Below are 26,305 nucleotides of genomic sequence, written 5' to 3'. Positions count from 1 at the left end.
CGAATGTGCGATGACTGTTCATGAGATTCTTCCCCACTTAAACTGTCGACGCTCTCATCGACGCTTGCTGGTAAGCTTTGATGCTTGCTTCTTCTTGTTGCAAAGCATCTTAAGGCTCCCAATTGGCTTATGTTCAGAGAAGCTTTCGTCGCTTCACCAAATACTCGGTTTGTTTTGCTCCGTTGGATAGCTTTGTCTTGCGATCCGTTAAAATGGTTTCAACTCACTTTTTGTAGGAGGCTCTGGAGAGAGGTAGGAGTTGGAACACTTCGGGAAGCATTTTGCAAGTATGAGTGGTAAGTTTTCAGGTTGCTTATGTGGAAGATATTGAATTTTGAGTCACGTCAACAACTGCAACTTGTAGAAGACATTGCCTACCCTATTAATAATTAGAAATGATCCTTCATACTTACACACCAATCCCTTATGCACTTTATGCCTAAAGAACTGGAGTGATGCTAGTTGGAACTTCACCAACATCAAGTCACTAACTTTAAATTCTTATAGTCATCTTTCTAAATTTGCTCACTTCTTTATCTTTTTGGTCACCTTATTCAAATAAGGTCGCATAATATCTGCGTTTCGGTATCATTCCTTTACAAAGTGATATATTGACGGATTACTCCCAATATAATCAATTGTCAAGATGTGAGAAGTCGATAGCTGCTATCCTGTAATAATATCAAAGGAGCTCTTGTTGGGTGTAGAGCTCCGTTGTAATTTATAGAAGAATTGGGCTATATCCAACAAGTTCACCCAATCCTATTGGTTGACACTCACATAGTGCCAAAAGTATTGCTTAAGGAGTGAGTTTATTCTTTCAGTTTGACCATCCGTTTGAGAGTGGAGGTTTGTGGAGAAGTATAACTTATATCAATTTGAACAACTCGATCCATAATCATCTCAAGAAATACTCAATCTCGATCACTAATGATATTGTGTAAGATTCCCCAATACTTCATCACATTCTTTATCATCAACTCGATCGCCTCCTCGTTGAGCAGTGTAAGGATATAACAATAAATGTTACATATTTTAAAAACTAATCGATCATTGCGAGTATCGATCTGAGTCCCCCTACTGTTGATAAGCTTGATATAAAGTCCAAGGAAATACTCTTCTACGACCTTTCTAGTATGGGCAACGACTTCAAAAATTCCACAAGCTTCCGTTATTCTACCTTATCTTGTTAGCAAATAAGACTCGTCCGAACATATTATTTCACATCAGTTCCCATCATTGTCCAATAAAAGATCCTCTCCATAAGAGCCAATCCAAACGGAATCGTGATACTCTTTCAAGAGTTCATACCTCATATTATCTGTTCGAAGAACATAAACTATATGCCTTGCCCTTTTGATTAGTTGCATTAAGTTTACTGAAGATCACTGCACAGTCCATCCATAATCCTAAAAAAGATGTTAATTCCGAACAATCACACAATAAAAGATCCAAGGTGATACACCATGACCATACTAATAGTTTTATCTCCGCACGGCAACTGCATATGTGTTTATAAACTTAAAATGATTATAAAAGCTAATCAAACTACTACTGTCAAATCTATCGTAAACTCTGTAAAGCATGAATAAAATTAAATAAAATTAAATAAAATTGAAAAATACAATAAGCTTGTTTAAGGTTTTATCTGTGACAGTCTGTCGTTGCTACAGACTGCATGATCCGATGCTGTGTCGGATCGTGATGATAGGGCAGATCATGCTCGTGACATCACGATAACACCACATATGTAAATTTATTCTACTTAGAAAAGAAGGGCAGACCGACTAAATCCAGATATTTATTGGTCAATTTTTGTACAGTTTTTTATCCTTGGTTACCTTATGTACAAATCCGGGATGGAGAGAAGAATTCCTGAACTAGCCAGCTTTTACATCCCAAAATCTCCACATGTATGCATGAACAAATCCTCTTCTATCTTGTTTTCTATGGGTATTAACCTTTGGAAAAGAGAGGCAAGGCTGGAAGCAGCTCTATAACACAACTATGGTGTGACTTGTGAGTCATTCGAACCGCCGCTTCTGCTGCTGCTACACTCTTTTCCGGAGGCCTTCTCTACCTTCTCCTTAGCCCTGAAATCCTCCAAACTGCGATACTCTTCTCGGAGAAGCCTCTCCAACTCTGGATGCTTCCGTAGAGGCTGAGAACTGCCCCGCTCTTCTCTAAAATGGTGAAACGCCCTGGTATATGAAAAGTTCGGCAATTAGTAATAAATCAGGAGAATATAAGGTTCATATATTCAAGCATCGTAAATGAGTAAAGATTACTATCAAACCAGACAGTTCCATTGAAACTACATCAGAAAAACCATTTGGGTAACTTCGGTACGAAACTAGCAGCTCACAGAAAGCACACTCAATCTACTCCATTTTTATATTTCACGAACAAAATGGAACAAAAATAACAGCCTACACCTTCTGGATCAAGGATTAAAATCTTGGTCCATTGTTGAACAAAAGTCACCAGTCAAATGTATATCAGACAATATACCAACTCTAAACATCAGATTTTAACCAAAACAATAATAATGTGTGAGATTTTATATTGGCTTAGTAGTTTAGACTTTAACCAAAACAATCAGGTACAGCAAACTTTACCTAGAATATGGTCAAGACAGAAACAGTGCTCTCATATCAAATAGTAACACATTGGTACACCAATATATTATGATAAATCATGAGATCATTTCAAATCACAGGTAACTTTAGCATTCAAGATAACCTGGAACAAACAATTAATTCATCAAGCATAAAATTACACACGACACATTATCTACAACGTCACGGATGGACAAATTAGACATCAAGCAACAAAAAAAAGGACACAAGAAACTAGCAACTATAAAAGCAAACTAACATTAGCAAAGAGGCTTTACCAGTATTTTTCAAGACCATAAAGATTGCCTTTTTTGTAAAACTCAAGTGTAAGATGTTCAAAATCGTCATAAAGATCTTCTCTAAAGTGTTTCTCCAATCCATAACTGGAAGAGAGTAAAGAAGAACGGTCAGTGTTCCTGACTTAAATTAAGTCGAATATACAGAATAAGGGGTTCATAATAAAAAATTCAAATCCAGTATCTTGTAGTTTGAACATGTGCAAAATAGTATGTTTGGCTAAACCTGTAAAATCGGAAGAGGCACTCTAGTCCATAGTTATACGTAGCAACTGTATCTTCAATTGCTAGCTTACAAAACTCATCATACATGGATTTGTTGAACATGTCTCTGAGGAAATACGACCAAAACCGATAGAGAGTATTCATTTCCTGTATATAAAACAACAGATACTTCAAAAAATTACAACTAAAATCAATGGTGTAACTTAATAGAAGACCAGAGACGAACACAGGACACGACACGAACACATCATTTAAAAAAAAAAAAAGGATACGAACATGACGAGAACATGTGTGTGTATATATATATATGTGTGTGCGTGTGTATATATGTGTGTGTGTGTGTGTATAATTCAATTAATGAGTCTTATAATATTTATATTTAAAATTTATATTACATTTGGTTTTTTTAATTAATTCCTAGCATATATCCACATAACCTACATCTGTTATAAATTTTATACATGACTTATTACTAATAAGAGACAATAACATAATTTACCATCAATATAATTATTAATATAGTTATGTGATATTGTTACTTAGGGAATATAAAAGGTCATCAATTCCTAAAAAATACAAAAAAGAAACAGAAAGCCTTGTGAAGGCTTTTTGCTATCGAGGTCACGATGTCCATCGACAATTGGGTCACCAATGGCAACCCATGAAGAGAGGCCATCGAGGGCACAACAGCATAGGGTTGCACGATGGGTGCTAGTGAAGTTGCTGATGGGTCACCGAGGGCACGACCACACAGGCACTAGTGAAGTCGCTGACGAGGCTGGCCGAAGCGCGACCACACAGGTCATGCGATAGGTGCCGAGGGTGCGAGACAGCGGGTGCTGGTGAAGTCGCTAACGGATTGCCGAGGGCATGATCGCACAAGTTGTGCGATGGAAGCTAGTGAAGTCGTCGATGAGAGTTAAGTCACCAAGTGTGCGATCGCGAGTCATGCGCGGGTGTTGGTTAAGTCGTTGATGGGAGTGAGGTCGCCGATGGGTCGTGGTGCATGTAACAGTGGCTTTAGCCTTCCTGTGGACAATGAATGTTTATGCGCTTGATTTCCCTCAATTCCACACTTCCCCGCCATCACATGATGCCCATGCGACTCAACGTCGCATGTAAGCATCACATGAGGAAGGGTGAAGGGCGTGGGAGAAGCGTCTGACACAGATACACCATGTCCTAAATAAAAATATATATAAATAAAAAAAGACACGTGTCCAACCATGTCGGCGACGTATCCGTGTCCGACACGAATACATCCGCCACATTGACATATCCATGCTTCCCAAGCGACAGCGGGTGCTGGTGAAGTCGGTAACGGATTGCCAAGGTCATGATCACACAAGTCGTGCGATGGAAGCTAGTGAAGTTGTCGATGAGAGTTAAGTCACCAAGTGTGCGATCACGAGTCATGCGCAGGTGTTGGTTAAGTCGTCAATGGGGGTGAGGTCGCCGACAAGTCGTGGTGCATGCAACAGTGGCTTCAGCCTTCCTATGGACAATGAATGTTTATGGGCTTGATTTCCCTCAATTCCACACTTCCCCGCCATCACATGATGCCCATGCGACTCAACGTCGCACGTAAGCGTCACACGAGGAAGGGTGAAGGGCGTGGGAGAAGCGTCTGACACAAATACACCATGTCCTAAATAAAAATATATATAAATAAAAAAAGACACGTGTCCAACCATGTCGGCGACGTATTCGTGTCCGACACGAATATATCCGCCACATTGACATATCCATGCTTCCCAAGCACACGTCAATAGGGTAATACAAGTGAAGATTAGTATTATACCTAGAAGATAAATCAAGAACCTTAGAACAATGAGGAACTTAACCCCAATAATGTCAGTACAACAATAAACATTGTATGACAAATGCCATCAGTAAATAATACCATCACCAGTGTTCACCATGTCAACATCCTTTTTAACCCACATCTCCATGATGAACATCCAGGCAAAAGAAAATAATAATTAGAACTTACCTCACTGCAGCCAATTCCTAATCTCTTACGATCATTAAGACATTTCTTGTGGAACTTCAGAAACCTTCATCACATAATAGCTGAATGAGAATGGCTAATCATCAAAAAGCAAAACTGTTAGACACATTTAAAGTGTAAAAAAAGTCATCTACTTTTGCTGCTTAAATTGATTTTCTTCTAAAAGCTGATGACTTGGATGCTGAAATGGTGGGAAAGATTTTGGCATCGATCCCACAGGTGGACTTCCAGAAAGAATACTATGTGGAGAGCAACTCAACTTTGATGACATCAGGCTGGAAATATGAAAATAGGAAGCAAGATCAGTGCAACATTATAATAAAGCGCTGTACCATGTAAAACGAAACTACCTACTAATACTAACCCAGTATTTTCTGGCGGTGTTGACCCGAAGAAAAAGCCAACTGAGTTGCTTGGTGGGCTCTCAGACACCATTCCATGGCGATTTCGCCCACTGCCATAATTTCTAAAATTGCTTGGAAAAAGACGCGGCTTATGCAAGGCATGTGTTTTGCCAGTGCCTTTATTTTGGCGTCTTCGAGAACTAGCATGTCCAGACACTTCAGATGCACTATTTCCTATATTTATGTTGGCCTTCAAATGCAAAGGTGAGGTTGCATTGAAGGAAGCTTTAAAATCCTCTGGTTTATTCACTGTCCCAATCTTATTTCTCCGGTTACTAGATTGTTTGGCATGCAACTCCTGCTAGTTACATAGCACAAAGACACTTTAGTATCTGCATCAGAGAATTAAATTTTAACCCAATAGAAGACAAATGTCCATATCAAACACATGCGACAGAAACTAGCATGCAAATGGCAAAAAAGAAAATAGCAGGATACAAACAGCACAATTCTTAAAGCTAGATTATGTGCAACTTTCACTGCTTACAGACTAAAAAAATAACACTACCTGCTCGTAAAAGTAAAGCCCGTCACTAATAACAGATGCAAGTTCATTCGATATTGTCTCCGGTTGACCTGAGCTAGCTCCATCATCTTTGTCAACCCTGATATCCTGTATAACAGTTGTCCAAAATGCAACTATTTATCAATACCAGGAAAACTTTTTATCAGCAATTCAACCTACATATATCACTGTTATTAACCAACCTATCGAACTTGACTATCCAAAATGTCATGCCTATCCAAAAAAATTATAGATGCAAAAGAGAACATATAAAGATGGTAAAGCAGCGGATTGACACCCAAATTGCTAGATGGAGAAATTCCAGTATCCTTAATGTAAAAGAGAACATATAAAGATGTTCACACTAAAGCAGCACATAGACATCAAAGCAAAGAAAATCAATATCCTAAGGTTGAGTCTAACATTTACAAATGAACTTTCATCTTTGTAACCCGGTACAAATACTGTCAAGAAAGTTCCAATGCTTTGTCTTTGATCAAGGGATCCTATAAATGGTACTGTGCAATGCACGCTATGGGGCACTAATTGCATAGGTTTGCCAATTAATATAATGTAGGCATGTCATGAATACATCAATCCTTGGTGAGCATACACAGTACTTAAGGTGCACCCTATATTGATGGGAGAAGCTTCTCTGATGGTTATGGATGTGCAAGATCAGTAACAATCGGCTGACATGACTGGTTTTCACCAGCAAGTAAATGGCCTTTTTCCAAGATACTTGAGGTTGACCCAACATGACCCACATTCACCAAAACCTGTGTGCCCACTTTCCATCTTCATTGAACATGCCAGCCACAACCAAAATTGTGCTTTCCTGTTCAATACTGCTGCAAGGCAATACAACAAAGGTATCCTAAGTCCTAACAACATGGCACACATAAATTGTCAAAGCTACTCATGTTCTTTGCCACCTCTAGGCATTTGGCTTTAAGTAGAGCCTGCCAGTTACAAGGAACAAAAGTAAAAGAAAAAAATTCCATTGGGTCTTCTACATGGAAAAAGAATTGTAGATGCTTAATCTATAAGAAAACAAATAAAAAACTGTTTCCTATCCTTTTCTTGTGTTTGGAATGAAGGAAAAAGAAAACAAGTTAAAAGTTAATTCTCTTTCCAGAAGATATATTGAAAAGCCATGAGGAAGTTCTGTATAAGTTTCCTTTTAGTTCCTTTATTAAAACAAAGGAAATGAAAAGCCAAGTTTTCCTTGAAATGTGAAAGTGCTTTCCAGATCCTCTGGTAAACTGTCAAAGAAACATTGAAAAACAAGTTTTCAAGGAGAAAACAGATTTCTGTTAACTTTATTTTCTTTACTATCAAACACACCCTAAAGAAAAAATATGTAAACATGACATACGAATAAAAAAATATAGCAACACAACAGTCAACAAAGGTTAAGACAAACTCTAGTCACTTATGTTCAAAGAAGGAAAATAGAACTTTCTGTTTTCCCTATAAATTTTATTTAAATATGCATTGATCCTATAAACACTACAAAATCAATAAATTAATTTTCACATAACAATGGAAAAGTAAATCAATATATTTGACCAATAAACAAACCATTTTGCTTTAATCAGATTGGATGTATATGAAAACCAATGGAACACAAATTAGCTTTGAAGTCCAACTTCTAAAAGAAAGAAAAGAAATGTACTTGGCCAATCTCACCGTGAAGCATGTGAACACCAATCATCCAATCGATACAATTATCATGAACTAAGAAACTCGAATTCAAGTATTTCAATATACAGACCATACCGAACCCCTTACCAGTATGCAATACATCATATCCTATGGAAGCATGCCAACATTTCAACTATTTTTAAAGTGATATACTGCAGTACACCATACTGTTGTGCTAACTTGTAATAGACTGCGAGCAGACAGGTTAGGAAAGGGTGCATGAGATTTGATTCCTTGCTACACAAACACTAATCCTTTATGGTACATGACCTAGATGCAAGAAACTTCATGTGCATAAGGTGGTTTTCACTTTTCAGTCATCTGCAATTTTAAGCATCTGATTTTAAACAAAAAAATTCTAACATGCATAACATAGCATATCAAAACAGGACACCCACAGGGAGAGTCAAAATATAGCAAACCCCACCAGGAAAAATATGAAGGAGACATCCAAACTGAAAAGTCAACCTACAAACTACATGAATTTTTTCGCCCACCTCCAAAGCAGATTTGATGTATCATTTAAAAATATGGATCAGAACAGCAAATATGTTAAACAGCAACATAAAAAAACAAAGGCAACGGGATGAAAAGTTTTATCATAATATTACCTGTGTCACAATTACAAGTTTATGCACATCTTGATCGTTAATATCCATTTCATCCTCCTCAACAGCACGCCTGTCAAAGATTGTCATTTGGGAAAGAAGAATTGAACGGTACCAGAACAGAAAATTAACTAGGAAAAAAGTGAAAATTATAATTGAAAACACAGAAATGACATTAATTGTGGCTAAATATGCAAATATATTAAACAGACTATTGACAGGACAACTACTAAAGGTTATAATTGAATTTTGGATCTATTGTGTTTTAGGTGCCAAGTTCTGAGTCAGAAAAACAACTAAGCAAGCCTTTACTCTCAACTATTGGTGATTGACTCGTATCTACCCTTTGTTGTCATTTAAATATCTCAAGGTATCTAAAAAACATAGTACAAAGAACAGAGAGATCTGAAAGATTTGCAAGCTCACAAAATGTCATGCTCCTATTGTTTAATCACTCACGGGATAGACTTGGATGTCCCTGATGTATTCAGAGCCAAGCAATACCTATGCAATTAGATTTTTTCACATGTCAACTTTGGAGCAATCAAGGATCAAAAGGCTACATGGAGAATTTGATAATATTTTACAACTAACATCAAATTATTTAGTGAACTGAACTCCCTGGGGACTTGAGCAATGATGTTTATTCACCTATGGACAAAAGAAGCCAAAAATAAAGGAAAGAACATAGCAAAAGAATTGAAAATAAGTTGAGGCTAACTGGAGAGATTCTGCAGTATATAAGAAGAAGATGCTGCAAGTATGATTCATCATCGTGGCTAAAGTTATTAGGGAATTCCTCAGACAAGTACCTCTAGAGTGAATGATAAAATTTGTTGCTAAACCGACTCTTAAATTTGCAAAAAAAAAATCTGTGTTTCATGAACAAATTCATACAGATCAAATTTTGGTTTCCTACTCTAACAATATATTACAAGGTGACCACTAATCTGCAAGTTTTCATAGTAACCAAAATAACACTGTCTTACTTGATGATCCTAAACTTCGTAAGTATAAAACATAACTATGAGCGGAGCTGATATGAGGAAACTTGTAATGATAAAGATTGCACAAGGCTGGAAGCGTTAGGGTTTAAGTTTTTGCAAACTTAATTTATGTATTTTATGCTGATGAAGCATCAGGGATGATATATACCAAGGATACAGGTATCAGGCCAAGCTTAGAATGGTTGCAAATCGCCTGTCCCAGGTAGTACATGCTGCACAGAGTTATTCGATATATCTAATTTTAGTCTAAGCCAGTTGCACACCAGATATTTATTTGCCAATCACAAACATAAACTGGTTAAAACATCGAACCCAAAATAAATTAGCAAACAAACCAGTTGACAGTTCAAATGTCTCGGTCATCCATCTAAAACCCTAGGGACACGAGCAAAAAGAAATAGGAAAAGAAGAGGAGGAAGAGGAGACTCAATTGAGGCTGAGCTTACACTTGCAAAGAAGGAGAAGATAAGAGAAACGAACAAAATGTCCATAAGAGACAAGTCCTTTTTTCATTACTACATTTTCCCTATTTGTTCACCAAAACAGTACCTACTGGTATAGCAATGATACATCACTGCATCTGTATGGTGACAGGTACATGGTCAGACCGGTAAGGCAATCCTTCATATATACAACAAAATTCAGAAGCTAAGAAGATCTAAACATTTCAAGAATCTACTCTTAACAGTTCATGCTGATTCCACTGTTCAACAAATTCATATGATAAAAAGTAACCAACAGCTCGAAATATTGGACCATAGGCTAAGTGCCTGTATATAAGAACACTACCCATGAACAGTGATTTAAAAAGCACTACGAGCCAAGGTCCCAAAATGCACGAGGTGCTAGGCGCTCGCCCGAGAGAAACGAGATGCTCTAAAATATTAAAATATATAATATAATTAAAAATATAAATATTTAAATAAAAATATGATATTAAATTAAAAATATATTGTTAACAGTATATTGCTAACTGTTAATAGTTAGAGGGGGAGAAAAGAACAGTTAACAGTAACAGAGGGGGATAAAAGGGTCACTAACCGTGAAAACTGATGGAAAGTGACAGCAACAACGGTGAGAAGGCAATGGTGAGAAGCTGCAGACAGCAACAACGGCAACGAGGGAAGCTACGGACAACAGCAGCAGTGGCGGCGGAATCTCCAAAGAGCGTCCGTTGGTGGCGAAGGAACCTACGGTCCTCTCCCTCGACAGTGGAAAGAACTACACACGTAGCGACAGCGGAAGGAAGCTATAGGCTCTTGCTAGGTTGTTGGACTCGTCCGTCAACAATAGAAGAAGGCTCGATCCACTACGTCTATGGCGGAGGTAGCGACAGAAAGCGTCGGCAGCGGAGGCAAAAGCAATGCTAGGGTTGGCTCGGGGTCGCACAGGCATGAAAGGTGGGGGTAAGAAATTGTGTTATTGAACCAAACCAGACTTAAAAGTCTGGTTCAATTTACTTATTTGAATCAGGCGCTTACCCAAAGCACTTGATGCCTAGGTTTGACGAGGGCCCAAGTGGCGCCTCATTGAATCACGTTGCTTGGTCCACACACGAGGTGCTCGGGCCTCGCCTCGCCCAAGCGCCAAGACAAGCCCCCAAGAACCTATTTAAATCACTGCCATTGAACACTTAAACAGGTAGTGCCACACTTCCATTTGGCATGTTAAGTTCCAATACCTTAATAGACATACAATTAACAATATGCCCTGGTTTCCACCTCAGCAAACTCATTTCATAGGACATGACTAATAAACTATGACCCTTTTTTATTACAATTAAACTATATTAAACCAAGAAAGAAGGTACCAAGATTTATCAGCCAAGTAGATATAATTTAGTTAATATAAGTGCCTAGGAAAGTGACCTAAGTGTATCAAATTCTACATGATACAATTCTCCTTAATTACAACTATCAGTATATTATTTAAATATGTCCTAATACAAGTTGTCATCTCCACAAATGACATGCGTTAAGACCAAATGACAGAAAACAGTGACATACAAAAAAGTTTGGCAAATGGATGAAATTGAAGTAGAATAAAGACACATTAAAAAGGAATGCTTACGGTAAGGAAACAAGTATCTTATCACCTTTTATGTACTGAAAGATGCTCCATTTCATTTGTTGTCTGCTCTAACTCCAGTTCCTCATCAAGCAAAAATGTACTTTGCACATTGCAGATAACAGACTCATCCAGAAAAACTTTATCACAATCTAGACTTTCTGTGCCACTTTGTGTGCCAGAGCTCACATCTGTTGGAAAAGTTTTCTTCTCAGGTTTAAGATCACCACTAGAGTTGGATTTTTCCTCTGAATTTCTAAAGCTAGCAGAATCACCAAATTTGTTATTGGCATCAGCATCACTACCAATGGAATCATTACTAACCATACAGCTACAACCACCGGATGAATCTCGTTGTCCTGCCCCTGAAATCAAATTAGATTTCACCTCCTTGCTGTTGTTATTGCTATCTCCATTGTTTTTTTCATCACTAGCAAACACATTCCTAGTATCACATTCTGAACTGTTATTAGTTTCTTTCCCACAACAATCTGTTGGATTGGAATATTCATCTTGATCTTCACATCTAGCTTTAGAGTTATTACCCATATGAGAAATACAAACGCTATGAGTCTCATCACTATCAATACCCTCCATCCTGGCAGGAGGTTGGCTCTCTGTGGACTGAGGTTGTGTAGAAACTATAGAATGAGCTGAAGCTCGAATCCACTTAGACCAGTCACCATGCCGCCTTATTTTGTCATCCTGCCAATTCAATAACAATAAGAACCTAAAAACATTAAAAAGCTTCTCTTTTTTTTTTCATTATACATGTTCCACCAAATCCAATTAGCAATATCAATTACAGAAGAAAATATAAATTATAAATTACTAAAAAAAAGGCTGTAACCTGGACTTCTACCAAACTTGAACTCCGCAAAGCATCCAGAATCAAGGGTATATTAGTTGTCATTGTCTTTACCTGTAAGATCATTCATTGATTAGTACCAACAAAATGCATATGTCTATACTACCGTTGGAATTACATTCATATAGCATCCAAGAAAAGTATTCACAACAAAATAGAGCATACCCTTTTAAAGTCTGCAATTTTGGATATAGATACCCATCCCTGCTCATCCAATAATGATATCAAGTACTGATCCTTCTGCAAGTTCTCATCACTATAAAAAGAAGATGTAATTATACAAATAGGACAAAATAAAAATACAAAGTTGTATTACCCTTAAGTAGAACTTTTTGCATCACAGAAAGATCACACTAATAGAAATTCATAAAATGATATCAACCTAATGTTGAGATAATCCTAGTTGCATGAATGCAAAGTGCAAATATTAATAGTCCCAGACTGACAATATGTCTGGTCTGCACATCAGATCTAACTGCAATTTTGTTCAACAACTCAGAGTAGCAACCCATGTGAAAGAAGAATTAACCCTAGGCCAAATACCAACACATGGAATACATCAAAACAAACCTGAAATAGTACTCAATTTGCTTGACTATATTAGATCTCAAAGCTGCCATCTCTGGTGTCAAATTTGGATAGACAGGAGGAGGAGGATGCGAAGAAAAATGAGGGCCACACATTACTTCAAAAGGAGCAGCAGAAACATAATACATGGGCGGAGGAGGACCTGAGTTTCAGCAGCATAAATAAGTTTTAAAAAATGACAAGATGACTACAGTATAAAGAGTGAAAAGAAAAGGCATTTAGTTTAAGATATTGCCTGGGAAACCAGGTCCATGAATAAATCCAGGAGTAGGACCAACAAACTGTGGAACTGGCCTAATGAAAGTTCTCGGCCCAAAACCTTGTGGCATATTTATGTTGTCCCTTGGACCAAAAGCCCATTGGTTGTTCCATGCTTGATTTAAATTTTTGGGAGGTTCACGGACGTTATATGGTCTACCACCATATCCTACACCAGGACACCAATTATTTGGATCTCCACGTGGAGGTGGTGGAAAATTTCTGTTTCCATCAGAACCTCCAGATTGATTGGTTGAGACAATGACTGGAATATGAGATTCACCAGACTTCACAATGTGCGACTGACCATTAGGAAATGGTGCTCGGCACGTCTGATAAGCATGATCATGGGCTATCGGGGTTGAAGGTTGAAAAACAGGATACAACACTGGTTGCCCCGGTTGTTGCTGGTACATCAAGGGTACAGGAAAAGGTGGCCCACCATTAACCAGTGCGTTACGTCTGGGACCATGTTTGTTAGAATGCATTGGCTGATGCTTGGAAGAATTGTTACTTCCAAATCCACTAGATTTGTGCATAACCATTGAACCCTGAAAAAATAAGAGAAATAAGGTCACAGTTATAATATCCTAATGAAAAAACAATAATCGAAAAGTTTCATGAGCAACAAAAAACATACGCAGTAGGGTAGCAAACTTTGTCATTTATAATTTCTTTCAAAAATTAGCTGGATTGTACAGGAAACAATAAATATTTCTGGTTGCTTAATAAAAAAGGACACTATTTTGCATATATTTTCCCTTCCACATGGATATTTAACCAGCTTGTAGGGCATATGCAACATAATCGTTGAACATGCCTATTTACTATCTACTGAACATTGTTTGAGTTACTAACCTGCAGAAATAGTAAACACAGGTATCTTAAACTTCTAAACGAATTGAAGGGCAACTAGCAATAAATTCTCATACATTTACTGGTGAGCAGCCTTTTGTCGGGTGTTGGACTCAGTCAGTCAAACCGTCAAAGGACAAAGAAGATTTCAAAGCCAGACATTGAATCAGTCAGTCAAACTTTGCTACTCTTTTGCTTTCAAAAACTGTTCTTGTTTTCATATCAGGCTTACTGGAGCCCGTGACCGCAGCTCTAGCAAGTGAACAAGATGGAGAAGAGAGCAAGATAAAAATGATGAACAGTAAGGTATAAAAAAGGCAGTATCTATACTGAGAAAATATTCTTTTTATCAAGTTCATGATGAGCATAGATAGTATTCTTTTTATTTGAGAATTAAGGAATGGACTAGCTCAAGACTTGACTACCGATGGAAGTCTCAGACATCTCATTCATAGATGATGAAGTCTTATCAAGAATTAAGATGTAACCTCACACCACTATAACACACAAAGTGAAGGAAAAAAGAAAAGCTATTTATTCATTCGTGCATGCATGTCCTAATTGCAATCTCTTTCCCCTTATTGTAGACTGCATAAGTACAACAAGAAAAGAAAATTACAAAAATAAGAAAGAGTACAATTACATTGATATTAATCAATCACTTATTTTTTCTTGAAGATAAGTTTCCAAATTTGACTGCAAAATTATCTTCCTTTTCTATTATGTATCTGACCGCTAGCTTCCATCTTTATAGAAAGATGAAAATTCTTTGTAGAGATGAAATCTTGAATGTGATATCTTCCTTTTTTTTATCCCCAATGGCTTCCTTACTCTTAGCCTCCACTTTCAATCAGCTCATAACCATCAAAATAATAGGAAACTAGCGTTCACCGTTCTCATCCATCCAATATCAACAACCACCAGGAGTATCATAAACTAGCGTTCTGACTGCATAAAATATACAGCCCAAGCAGTATCATTGTCTACCTTTGTCACAAACCTTTGAGTTACTAAAGTTTCATGACTAAAGTTTAAAGAAAGTTTCACGATTAATGAATTGTATGATCACTAATATCAATTATGGTAAGGCCTTATTAGTTTCTTGAAAATAGAAGTACTTTTACTATGGTTCAATAAGCTGAAAAAGATAATTGAAGTGGCTCATTGTGAAGCATGTATCACAAGGGTGAAATCTCATGATCAATCATTCTTCTATAACAATTTTGATGATATAAATGCCTATTAGTACTTTCAGCTTTATCCCAAAGAGTGAAGAGTAAGCCTAGGAAGAAAAAAAGAACACGCTCACAATTCGAAAAAAGGTTTGGATGCATAAGCTTATTGACCCAAAGTTCATATCACCAACAGCCTATCTCTCGGCACATAGAGTTCAATTATATTTAGACCCAATGACTCTAAAGTGGTAAGCTAATACAATCATGAAAACCATTGCAAATATATATAGTGTTGTGATTAACTAATAAAGAAGGATATATTATTTACTTGCAATAAATCTTGTGAAATACACAGTCAACTATACAGTGTCATTATGCAACAAATTCAGATGCCTAGAACAAAACTCAAACTTCAGGAATGGTAAGTTACTTCTGGTCTTCATTCTCCTGATCCCATTTTTACTTGCCCGATCTTGATCAATCATCAAGATTCCCAGAAAAAGAGACGTTACCAAATATCTACTCTGAAGTTAGCGAATCTGAATACAATAATTAAAACAACGAAATAACATCATCGACCACACATGAAGAGATACAAAATATATACTCGTGTCCAATTGTAATGGTCAAGATCTGCCGCATCAGATCATAAAGAGCGTCGAAAGATTGACCTGAACTGAAAAAGGTGGTGGTGGCGGCGGCACATCCCACGGAATCGAACGTGCATTCCCCACTGCCATTGGTGGCGGCACAGCCGAAGGAGCCACCTTAGCCGTACAATCCGACGAAACCTTCGTCGTGGCATCCCCGAGCGCGGGCCACGACACTGCGCCCATCACCGGGTCTCCCGGCTTTCTTCCATCCGCTATCGCCGTCGTTTTCCTCCACGATGACTGCCCAGTCATCACGCCCAAAGGTGGCGCTGCTTCGTGCGCCACTATCTCTCCAGGATCTTCGGCGGCAGCTTCTGCCGGCGCGGCAGTGCCGCTCTCCGTCGCCAGGATATAAGTTTGGGGCAAATCAAATCCGAGAGAGATCAGAAAGCGCTCGGAGAAGAATCTAGCATCTAACGCACGGCATCTGGGATGGTGAGGACCGCGATCGAGGACCGGCCATCGGCGCCCGACCGGAAATGGTACCGGAATCGTATCGAAGATTTAGGGTTTCGAGGGGCACGGCGAAAGAAGGCGGGATTAGGGTTTTTGGAACCGGGAGGAGTGCGACAGCAGTGAGGATAGCAAAGAGCGGGACAAAATACGCTGGCATGGGTTTAATACGAGAGAGTGATGCTATTGGATATTGACAGTTGGCAGCACGCAATTGGATATGATCCAATGGGCTGCCCTAAAATTAATTATATTAATATAAATCATTTTACTTCCAATTTGGCTTATATTTTTTTAATAACTTCCAAGCCGACTTCCTCGGATATTTTTCTAATTTTTATTATACAATTTTATTTTTTGAAATTAATATGAATCATTTTAATTTGTTATATCACTTGTAAAAGAAAGAATTTGGTCTCGACAAGGGAAAATGAATGAGGGATAATGCTAGAATTTTAAAAAGGTGGAAATACTCATGAATAGGATGGAAAAGCATCCGATATTCTATATAGATAAGATAATTTTTAGTTGTGTAGAAGTTAATCGAAATCCATTTCCGAGTTTGTGTCAAATAATTTTTTTTTAGAATCACATTTATTATCTTATAAATTAACAGAGACATTATTTGAAATTTCAGAATACATGTAGAATTTTCGAGAATATATCATGTAAACTTTAACATGTTAGATTTAGAGTTTTCGTCCTTAAGCGAATGGAGTCACGAGCGAGAATAACGACGGCGAACGGAGGGTGGGAGAAATGTGCACAAAGACGAACAATCAATGCAGTAGAGAGTAATAAAACCATCTCCCTGTTGCAGTCGGCCGATCCAAAACTGCTCTCGCGATGCTTCGTCTCATCCCCACCAAGCTGTTCCGTCGAGCCACCGTCCATGTCAGAGATCCAACCACCTCCTCCGTCTGCCTCCTCCTCCTCCCCCTCCCCGTCCCCCTCCCCCCAACCCAACATCCTAGATCCACAACCACCGACGCAGCCACCACCAAAACCCGATCCGCACGTTTCGCTTCCTGCAGGACTCATGCGGCCTCTCTCCCGAGGCCGCCGCGGCCGCCGCCAAGACGATCAAGCTCAAGATTGCTACGAGAATAAAGAAGTATGTCATGTAACTTGAGGATATGCCGCAAAGAGATATAAGGGGTCCAAACATTTGGAGAAGGTTAATCTTTGTTGAGAAAACTGAACTCCCTATCGATGAATGCAAGAGCAACAATGATCGAGCGGGTCCAATGCGACGACGATCGAGTGGGTTTAGTGTGACGGTGGTGAATAGTGCAGGAGTTATTTGGGAACTGCATAGAGCATCACAAGTACAGTAAAAACAAAAAAAACAAAAACTGATTTCCTAAAACAAATTTATCAAATCATCATGAATATCGAGAGTAAAAAAACTTTAAAGCGACAAAACCATATAAACGGTGTGAGATGTTCTCACCCAGGAGAAATGAGGTGGTGACAATAGAGGTCTAGCTTATGACCCATGAAGCCCCAACTCTTATTTATAAAGAGTCCTCGTGACTTAACCTAATGGATCATGTCTTAATTGATAGTGGATCTTTATCCAATTATCTTTGCTTAAATGAATATTGGATCCTCATTTAATAACCACTTCATGTCCTAATAGATCTCACCCAATAGATTCAATAAAACATGGGCTTATTAGATATCTCATATTCAATCATCTACTCGTCATGTTGTCTATCATATACGTTGACTCTCTAGGCCCAATATCGAGCTGATCGTGAGTTACACATTTCAGAACTCCTTTTGACTCAATGAATTATTATCCTTATAATAAATCACTTAACTCATTGATTATGGATGTATTAGGCTATTATGTTGTAGTCCCCAAACGATACAGGAAAATCTAATCCATTTGACATATCTGTCATATGTTACCTTATATCTATAGTCACTCGTTCATCTAATATTCCAGATATCATATACTGCTCATGGTGCTATCAAGTCTATATGAAATATATTCGAGCCTCACTTTAATCGAATCCTCCAAGAGAACTTCTCTCTCAATTTGAATCTCACGCTTATCATATTCATCACGATCCAATTAATCCTAGTCAAGGATTTGTTTGAGTGAGAGCACATGTGATATTTTTCTCATGATATCGAGAATAGAAGATCATTTATTGACACTTAATTGTCTTCTAAGGTTGGTTGTCATTCCCAATGATCGTTTGTACTAGATCCAGAACTTATAGACTTATAAGTCTGTTATTAAAGAACTGAATACTTAAATAAGACATATTTAGTATCTCAAATCTATGGACCAAATACGTAACTGAGACTACGGAATCGCTATCTGACAATGATGTATCATTAACCATCTAACATTCCATAAGTAGATCATTTAGTAAACTTATTCTCTAATGAGCACCTGCATTATATTCATAGTGTCTCAACCTAAGTAGTTACGAGACCAACTATCTTCATCATATAGACGAGTATATAGCACACTGATTATGTCCGATTATCTCGATTTTCCTCTCGAGTAATCTATAATCGAGAATATTTAGTGATATATGTTTAAATATGAATCGGTCTTATCATCATGATTCAATTCTCATTACACAGATCAAAAGATATCACAATATATATATTCATTATATAATATATAAAAAATATAATAATAATAATAATTATTATATAGTGTATCGCATGCGTCATCACTTATGTGATTTGGTTTCCAGGGCACCTATAACTAGTAAGAGAAGCGACGATCGAACGAGCTTAATGCAACGACGAGTGATACAAGAGAGGCGACAATCAAGCGGTATAGGAGTAGTGGCAATCAAGAGCATAAGTTGAGAGAGAAGAGAAAGAATTAAAATTATATGTTTCACTACTTATGATTATATGAAATTACCCTCATTCTTTACTTGCTTTATTAAGCAAGTTTAGACCTGTGCATGATGCTAAGTTCTTTGTAATTGCATGAGTGGCTTTCATATTGGAAGATTATTTATGGTAAAGCAACTTACAAAAGGAATTGACCATGACTGAGGATTGATATGAATAACTTGGACCAAGTGCAATTAACGATCGATATGAACCGAACCAGATTGCGGTCCACGCACAAGCGCGTCCCGTTACCGGCAGTCACGTGACTCGCTGTCTCCTGAAGAAGGAAGCGAAGTGACCACTGGCTCTCGAGTCTTGTATTTGTCGTGTATATAAAGGCGCCCCTTCCTACTCTCTTTCCATCGAGAGAACGTGCAATCGAGGAGTCATCTCACCGTCGAATCGATCTCTCCCCGTGGTTTCCGGGTACTCGAGTCTCCCCTCCCTCTCTCCGTTCGGTTCCTCTCCGAGATCTTCCGTTCAATACAAAGGTCCTTTATCTGTTCTGTTCCTTCGCATCGATTATCGCTTTCTCAGATCTTGGATCCGTTTTCTTCTTCTAGTCCATTCGATTCAAGGAATCATTTCCGCAGCATCTTATGTCCCGTTTTTAGATCCTTGATCGGTTCTCTTCTTTGTAAATCTTAGGTTTCTTATCTGAACCCTATTTCCAGCTCTCTTACGAGTTCCGAATGTAGATCTTAGAATTTTCTCCATTCGTGATCTGAATCTGATGACGACGATTGCGGATCCTTGATTGTAGACCTTCCGATCCGTGTTTCTGAATTCCTCACACTGTGGATATTGCGTTTCCTTTTTTTCCTTGGATCTTTGATCTATGGATCTCTATGTTTGATTAGTGTAAACATTGCGGATTAGGAGCGTAGGAACGATGGGGCTCACCTTCACGAAGCTGTTCAGCCGGCTCTTTGCGAAGAAGGAGATGAGGATCTTGATGGTGGGTCTTGACGCTGCTGGTAAGACGACCATCCTCTACAAGCTCAAGCTCGGAGAAATTGTCACCACCATTCCAACCATCGGTGAGAGTTCTCATCTTCCTCTTTTTTCCTTTGACTTTAACGTTTCCTGTTCAGCCATCTAGAACGACTTTGGTAAAACGTGGCTACCTTTTCAACATTTGACCGGCCTTGGGTTATACATACTTACATATGTATAATCGTGACAGGTGTAGAATAGGAAGGCTGGTGATGTTGTTAATTAGCTTGCGAACGCTCTGTTATGGAAACTTGAATTTGTATTGGGCATTCTTCCTTCAATAGACTTTTAGTAGTTAATATCGTTCCTGAATAATAAAATATATGTGTCAGATTAGTTATTTAGTGTTTCAATGCAGGGTTCAATGTGGAGACTGTGGAGTACAAAAATATTAGCTTTACCGTTTGGGATGTTGGTGGTCAGGACAAGGTACTGTGGTGCCTATTTAGTTAAAAATTTTTATTGAAGTTATTCTTTTATGTTTTGCTCATACGAGTTATTTGATTATTATGACTTTTTCGAAAGAGCAAATGTTTCTAAGGGCATGATACTGATGTAGACAATTACTTGTAAAAACCGGTCAAATGATTGGGTGTTATTAAACTGTCTTCTTCTTGCAATGCCTAACAGATTTTCTTGTTAAACAAAATTTTGCGGAATATCATCATCATTTTGTTATAGATATTCTTGCAAGAGTTCATCTGTTTATCAGCTAATCATATTACCCTTTTGATAATGTGCTGGTGATATGATCGTGTGAAAAACAGATCAGACCTCTCTGGAGGCATTACTTCCAGAACACACAAGGCCTTATTTTTGTGGTTGACAGCAACGACAGAGATCGAATTGTTGAAGCAAAGGATGAGCTTCACAGAATGCTTAACGAGGTAAGTTCTTCCATTTGGTGATATGTTTTCTGAACTTTTTGGTTTGTTCTCTACCCTTGCTTATTAGTTATAAAACCAACTATTATGCTACTCGTTCTAATTTCTGTTTCCAGAAATTATTTATCTATTATCATTTCCTGTTTCAGTGTCAAAGTTGCTATCTATTATCATCCACATGACTCAAATTAACATGCATATAATCCATATGTATAAATCTATCAGACTTTAACATTACAAATTAATTGTCACAAACATGACAGTACTTCAACAATATCTATTTTTGTGAAGTTCAAAATAAATATGCTTTCATGCAATTTAAGTTTGAATATCTATGTGGGTATATGTAATGTGATTCACCGCTTATGAAAATGGTAATGGTAACCATTTATGATAATAGTAAATTGAATAAAATGCAATTTAGATAACATGTTATTTTCTAATAATATAATTGGACTAAGAAATCGTTGCAAATGTCTTAGTTGTTTACATGGTAACTGTTAACAAGCATGGTGTTATTGACATGAAAATAGCAAATTGAAAATTTCACTATACTGGCTGTGATAAATGTCCCAAGTATGATGCTTGTAGAATTTTGTAATGATAAAATCGGTTACTTGGGAATAAGAAGAAGCTTATCTTTCACCTGTTAAATGCTTGCTGATTAGTGTTTTTTATCAACAAACAAAAATTGAGTGAGTAACTAACTTTCTGTTCCATTAGAGCAACTCATTTTGTAGCATCTTCCTGTGATTCCTCTCCATGATCCATGAAATCCAGCACTGATTTTTGTATGAGAAATGTGTGAATTGATGTCTAATTTAGCAGCATGATGTTCATTCTGATTCGCCCCCCCCCTCACTTGTCAAAGCTTTAATTTTGGTATTGCTAGGATGAGTTGCGGGACGCTGTATTGCTTGTTTTTGCAAACAAACAAGATCTTCCAAATGCAATGAATGCTGCTGAAATCACCGACAAGCTTGGTCTGCATTCCTTGCGCCAGCGACACTGGTACGGCATTCTGGTCTTGTTATGCTGAACTTGTTGAGAAGTCTTGCAGATTCTTGCTGTTATGATTGATAACTCATGTCAAAATCACATAACAAGGTTGTAGATGAAGTGGAGCAATATTGGCATTGTCATTTTGTTGGTTAAATTGTAGATATAAAAGATACTTGATTAATATGATCACTTAAGAATAGAGAAATTCCTTGGTTCTTGAGGACCTGAAGGTTTGCTTCTTTTTCCACTTGATGGTTGGAGAACTATTTGATCATATATGATCTCTTCATTTAAGATGTTTGCCAGAGGCTGAGCTTATGATCAACATTTTGAAATGAATTAAAAAATGATCTAAAATTGCAAATTACAAAGTCTGATGTTTTAGGAAGAAAACCTTGATTTAGTTTTTCATCCATTTGGCTTTAAATGGCGCTCCCTTCTTACTCCTGTCCTCTCATCTCATTTTGCTTACCTAGAGCTCCATTTACTTGGTATCCTGTGCCCAGTATTGCTTGGATTTCACAATGACCATGAAGTCTGAGGTACCCTTGTCTAGTTTCACTTATCAGGATGGATTTCATGGTTTTGGTAGGAAAGCAGTCATGTGATGATAATAGATGAGCAAATAACTTGATGTTAAACTTTGGTGTTTGTGTTTGTGCAACTAACTAGGATATGGCTGATTTCGTTGTAAATATGGGTATGAAAGAAGCAATTTACCTGTTGATCTGATGTTTCATCTATTTTGTATCAAATTAGTTGTGATCATTAAAGAATGTGAAATTTGTCATTAGCACTGATTAGTTTGGCATACTGCTATATCTATGACCGAACAATTTATTCATATAATGTTGTGAGGAAGCCATATACGAAAGCTTTTGTGTAACCAGATCTTTCAGCAATTGTATTAAGTGAAATGTTATACATCATTGCATGGAAAGACTTTTTTGAATTATTAGATATCAAATGCAGTATTCAGTGAAGTTTATTTTTCTACGCATGCTTCTTCTATACTGTCGTAATTAGTCAACCACTAGGTTTATTTTTCCCTTGTTTTTTGTTAAAATTTTGGGTTTAACAAGAATCTTTGCAAGACAACAAAGGACCATAGATGTTTAAGTAAAACGATTGAGACTAAGTAGGTTTCATGTCCTGTTTAATATAGACACATACATTGTGACTGTCATCAGGTACATCCAGAGCACTTGCGCTACCTCTGGTGAGGGTTTGTATGAGGGGCTTGATTGGCTCTCGAACAACATTGCCAGCAAGGTATCTTATCTTCGTTTAAGCTTGCAACAATTGATTTCTTTTGACATATAATTCGAGCTAGAGATTTCTCTTGTGCTAAATTTCTTTCTGAGATCAAAAATGCATTTTACACAATTGATATAAATTGTGTTCCGCTGATATATGTTTTTTGTATTTGCTTGTCAGGCTTAAATGGCCAGGAAGTGCTTAGTTTAAATATTCTTACTTCGTGCCAGTTTGATTGCTTTTGGGACATGAGAGGTAACAGAATTTTAGTGTAATTTATATGGATTGTATTACCTCAGCTTTTTGCATTTTAAGACATCAGATTTCATGTATTCAGAAATTAGATGTGTTAGTGTCTGCTTGCTGCCTGTGATTCTAGTTCATTTACAAACAGATGATTTGTGAATTGAGTTCATCACCTGCGGACGTCTGCCTTTTCTCCTGTGTAATCTACTTGCTATGGTGTAATTTACACCGTGCGAGCTAATTTGTGGCTTAGAACATTATTAGTAGACTAAACGATGATCCCTTCTTACAAGGCCGGTACTGACTTGGCTGGTTCTTCTAATTCCTTCAACAAATGCGGAAAAGGAAAATCTACAGCTGCCTTCAGCTTTGGTAAATTTGATTTTGACGCTTTGGTTGATATAGGTTGTATAACATGTGCATAGCAATAGCAGATTCGTCCATACCCATCAATGGAAATTGACATCGTACTTTTTGGTTCTGCACTGATCTAATAAATGAGTTTAGCCTTGGCCGATCGGCTTTACACCGGGGTATGTAGATCATCTTTAGCATTCAGTGACTCTAGCTTTGGCCAATAATTTGGAAATTGAGACTGATGATCGGAAATTGGATGAAGTTTCGTACAAGAAAGAATCTCCCCCTCGCTGTTTTATTACCGATATTCGAAATTTGCTTCTGTTTAGATTAAAGCCGAAGCAAACCTCCACTGTACACCTTTTGTCATCTTTGATACAGGACCGCCCATAACTGCAGCTTAACACTCATCTAAAAGCATATGCATGTCTTTATCTACCTTTTATCCCGTCATCTACGACGTCTTCCTCCTTACCTTTGCTGTCCTCTGGTTTTATACTCCACCACCTCGCCGGCATCTATCTTCTGCTTGATCGCAGCGTTAATTCTAGATTTTTTATAATTATTTTTTAATTTTTTGATATTTATATTTTAAAAAATTATATTAGTATTTTTATCGTTACAAAAGTCAAACATTTAAGGTCATTTATCTTAGTATCATTAATTTTATCAATAAAAATATTTAAATAAAATAAAAAAAAATAATTTTAATATTTTTTTTGTGGTGAAGGATAGACGTCGGTAGTGACAGATGACGATGTCTCTAAGGGCTGTTGTGGATAAAGAGGGTGACAACCAGATATGACGATCATTTTACATTTACGTCGACGTTTATGTAGTTGTTAAGTAATCTTTTCGTCGCTCCGCATTTGTATCGGTATTAATGCAATTGTCAAACGATGACAAAATTGTTGATGTAGTTGTCGAACGACAAAAAGACATTTGATGTATATATCGAATGGTCCCTTTGTCGCTCAATAATTGTATCGACGTTGATGTATATATAGAGCGACAAAAGAGTCGCTTGGACAACTGTGTTGGTATCAACACATATGTAAAATGATTCTCATCTCTTGTCTCTCTCATCATCCATAATAATCTTGATTGAAACGTTAAAATTATTTTATTATATTTTTAATATATTTTTATTAATAAAACATGTGATATTATAGTAAATATAGGAATGTTAATATAATTATTTAAAATATAAGGACTAAGACTAATTAACTATAACGGGTAATAATATGTAATCAACCCTTCTGAGCCTCTGTACTGAGTCCTGGCTCGACCTTCCTTCTCTTATCCTCCGCCCTCGGCCTATCCTCCGCCTCCGCCTCCCTCAGCCTTGCCTCTTCACGCTGCTGTCTCGCCACCTCATCCGTTTGTCCTAACTGAGCCTGCTCCAAGCAACATGTTCATGGAGAGAGAGCATCAACCAAAGAAACGACACGGGTTCGGACGTAATGTACCGGCGTGGACTCTCCGGTCTCCGCGATCCATTTTCTTGTCTCCTCCTTGCCGGTGAAGTAGTCAATCGCCCGACGAGCATCGCTAGCCAACGGACGTCTGTAGTCGTGCTCACTTCTCGTCCCGGCTGTCGTTTCCATGCTCTCGGGCGCGTTATCGGCAGGGGCAGTCTCCTTCGTGTCCTTTGCCTTCATCGCCTCCGAGTCCTTGTGCTCGCCTCTATTTTCGGGGGTTTGGTTCGTCGGCTCCTGGGTTCTTCCGATGACGGCTCCAAGGACGGACTTGGCGCCTTCTCGGATGCTGCTAAGAATTCCTCCTCTCCACTGCTGATGCTGGGCGGCATTATCTTGTGACTCCTTAACTAAGCAAAGCAGTATTCAACCTCCGATCTGTAAGTGAAGCCATGTAGGCGACGGCGGCAGGCATGGCGCAAGCATGACACTACGTGGACGAGGGCGGACATTGGAGGCGCTTGGCTACGCACAGCAGCACGTACGCAGAAATAAGACACCTGTCGAACGATGACATGAAACCAGTCGACAAAAGAGGTGTTCTTTCTATGGTCCGCAAGCCCAAAAACAAGCGGTCATCTCCACGAACAGGTCTCGACTCTGATGAGATGAGAAGACGAACCGACGCATGCCAAGCTGTATGCTGTCATTTCACTTTCTTTAATGGAGTATACATATGTAACGCAGAATAAGGGATGGATACAGATGCATCGGGGAAGGATTAGTATTATATCCAACGCATGTGCTTGAGGAGTCAGATCAGGAAAAAGACAGCGAGGACACGTCGAATACGAGAAGAAAGCAAGCTCAATTTTCGACTAAGCTTATCACAAATATGAAATTGATATAATAAAAAATATATTAAATAAAGATTAGATTGAAAATTTTGGACCCATAAATATTGTTTTGATGA

At 38.0% G+C, this 26,305-nt stretch overlaps 2 protein-coding genes and 1 long non-coding RNA gene across 10 annotated transcripts; 1 reads left to right on the top strand and 2 right to left on the bottom strand.

Annotated features, from left to right (window-relative positions):
* Positions 1–1,781: 1,781 nt before the first annotated feature.
* On the bottom strand, positions 1,782–16,442 carry LOC135622547 (la-related protein 1A-like). 2 transcript variants are annotated; one of them, XM_065124485.1, is made up of 14 exons: positions 15,864–16,442; positions 13,140–13,713; positions 12,887–13,046; positions 12,482–12,572; positions 12,299–12,370; positions 11,477–12,153; positions 8,378–8,447; positions 6,063–6,167; positions 5,515–5,852; positions 5,285–5,425; positions 5,133–5,196; positions 3,141–3,286; positions 2,897–3,001; positions 1,782–2,201 (listed from the first exon to the last, which is right to left on the bottom strand). In XM_065124485.1, the coding sequence occupies exons 1-14, from the start codon at positions 16,095–16,097 to the stop codon at positions 2,006–2,008; spliced, it is 2,973 nt and encodes a 990-aa protein (XP_064980557.1). In that variant the 5' UTR covers positions 16,098–16,442; the 3' UTR covers positions 1,782–2,005. The 2 variants fall into 2 exon arrangements, with proteins under 2 accessions (XP_064980557.1, XP_064980558.1); XM_065124486.1 differs by lacking the exon at positions 15,864–16,442 and adding an exon at positions 15,623–15,829.
* Positions 16,443–19,453: 3,011 nt separating this feature from the next.
* LOC135622545 (ADP-ribosylation factor 1) lies at positions 19,454–23,729 on the top strand. Of its 7 annotated transcripts, none has more exons than XM_065124478.1 (7): positions 19,454–19,598; positions 20,052–20,212; positions 20,527–20,597; positions 20,936–21,055; positions 21,945–22,063; positions 23,245–23,326; positions 23,492–23,729. In XM_065124478.1, exons 2-7 carry the CDS (start codon positions 20,065–20,067, stop codon positions 23,495–23,497), a joined length of 546 nt encoding a protein of 181 aa, XP_064980550.1. In that variant the 5' UTR covers positions 19,454–19,598; positions 20,052–20,064; the 3' UTR covers positions 23,498–23,729. The 7 variants fall into 7 exon arrangements, with proteins under 7 accessions (XP_064980550.1, XP_064980555.1, XP_064980552.1 ...); XM_065124483.1 differs by having other exon boundaries at positions 19,455–19,598; positions 20,060–20,212; XM_065124480.1 differs by having other exon boundaries at positions 19,488–19,598; positions 20,033–20,212.
* Positions 23,730–25,090: 1,361 nt separating this feature from the next.
* On the bottom strand, positions 25,091–26,105 carry LOC135622922 (uncharacterized). Its single transcript, XR_010491200.1, has 2 exons — positions 25,384–26,105; positions 25,091–25,311 (listed from the first exon to the last, which is right to left on the bottom strand). It is a non-coding gene; the product is annotated as an uncharacterized LOC135622922 (long non-coding RNA).
* Between the last annotated feature and the right edge of the window lie 200 nt (positions 26,106–26,305).

Source organism: Musa acuminata, chromosome BXJ2-9, assembly GCF_036884655.1.
Source record: "Musa acuminata AAA Group cultivar baxijiao chromosome BXJ2-9, Cavendish_Baxijiao_AAA, whole genome shotgun sequence".
Classification (NCBI taxonomy): Eukaryota; Viridiplantae; Streptophyta; class Magnoliopsida; order Zingiberales; family Musaceae; genus Musa; species Musa acuminata.
The sequence above is the reverse complement of the archived record's forward strand: the minus strand, read 5'-3'. Positions and strand labels throughout refer to the sequence as shown.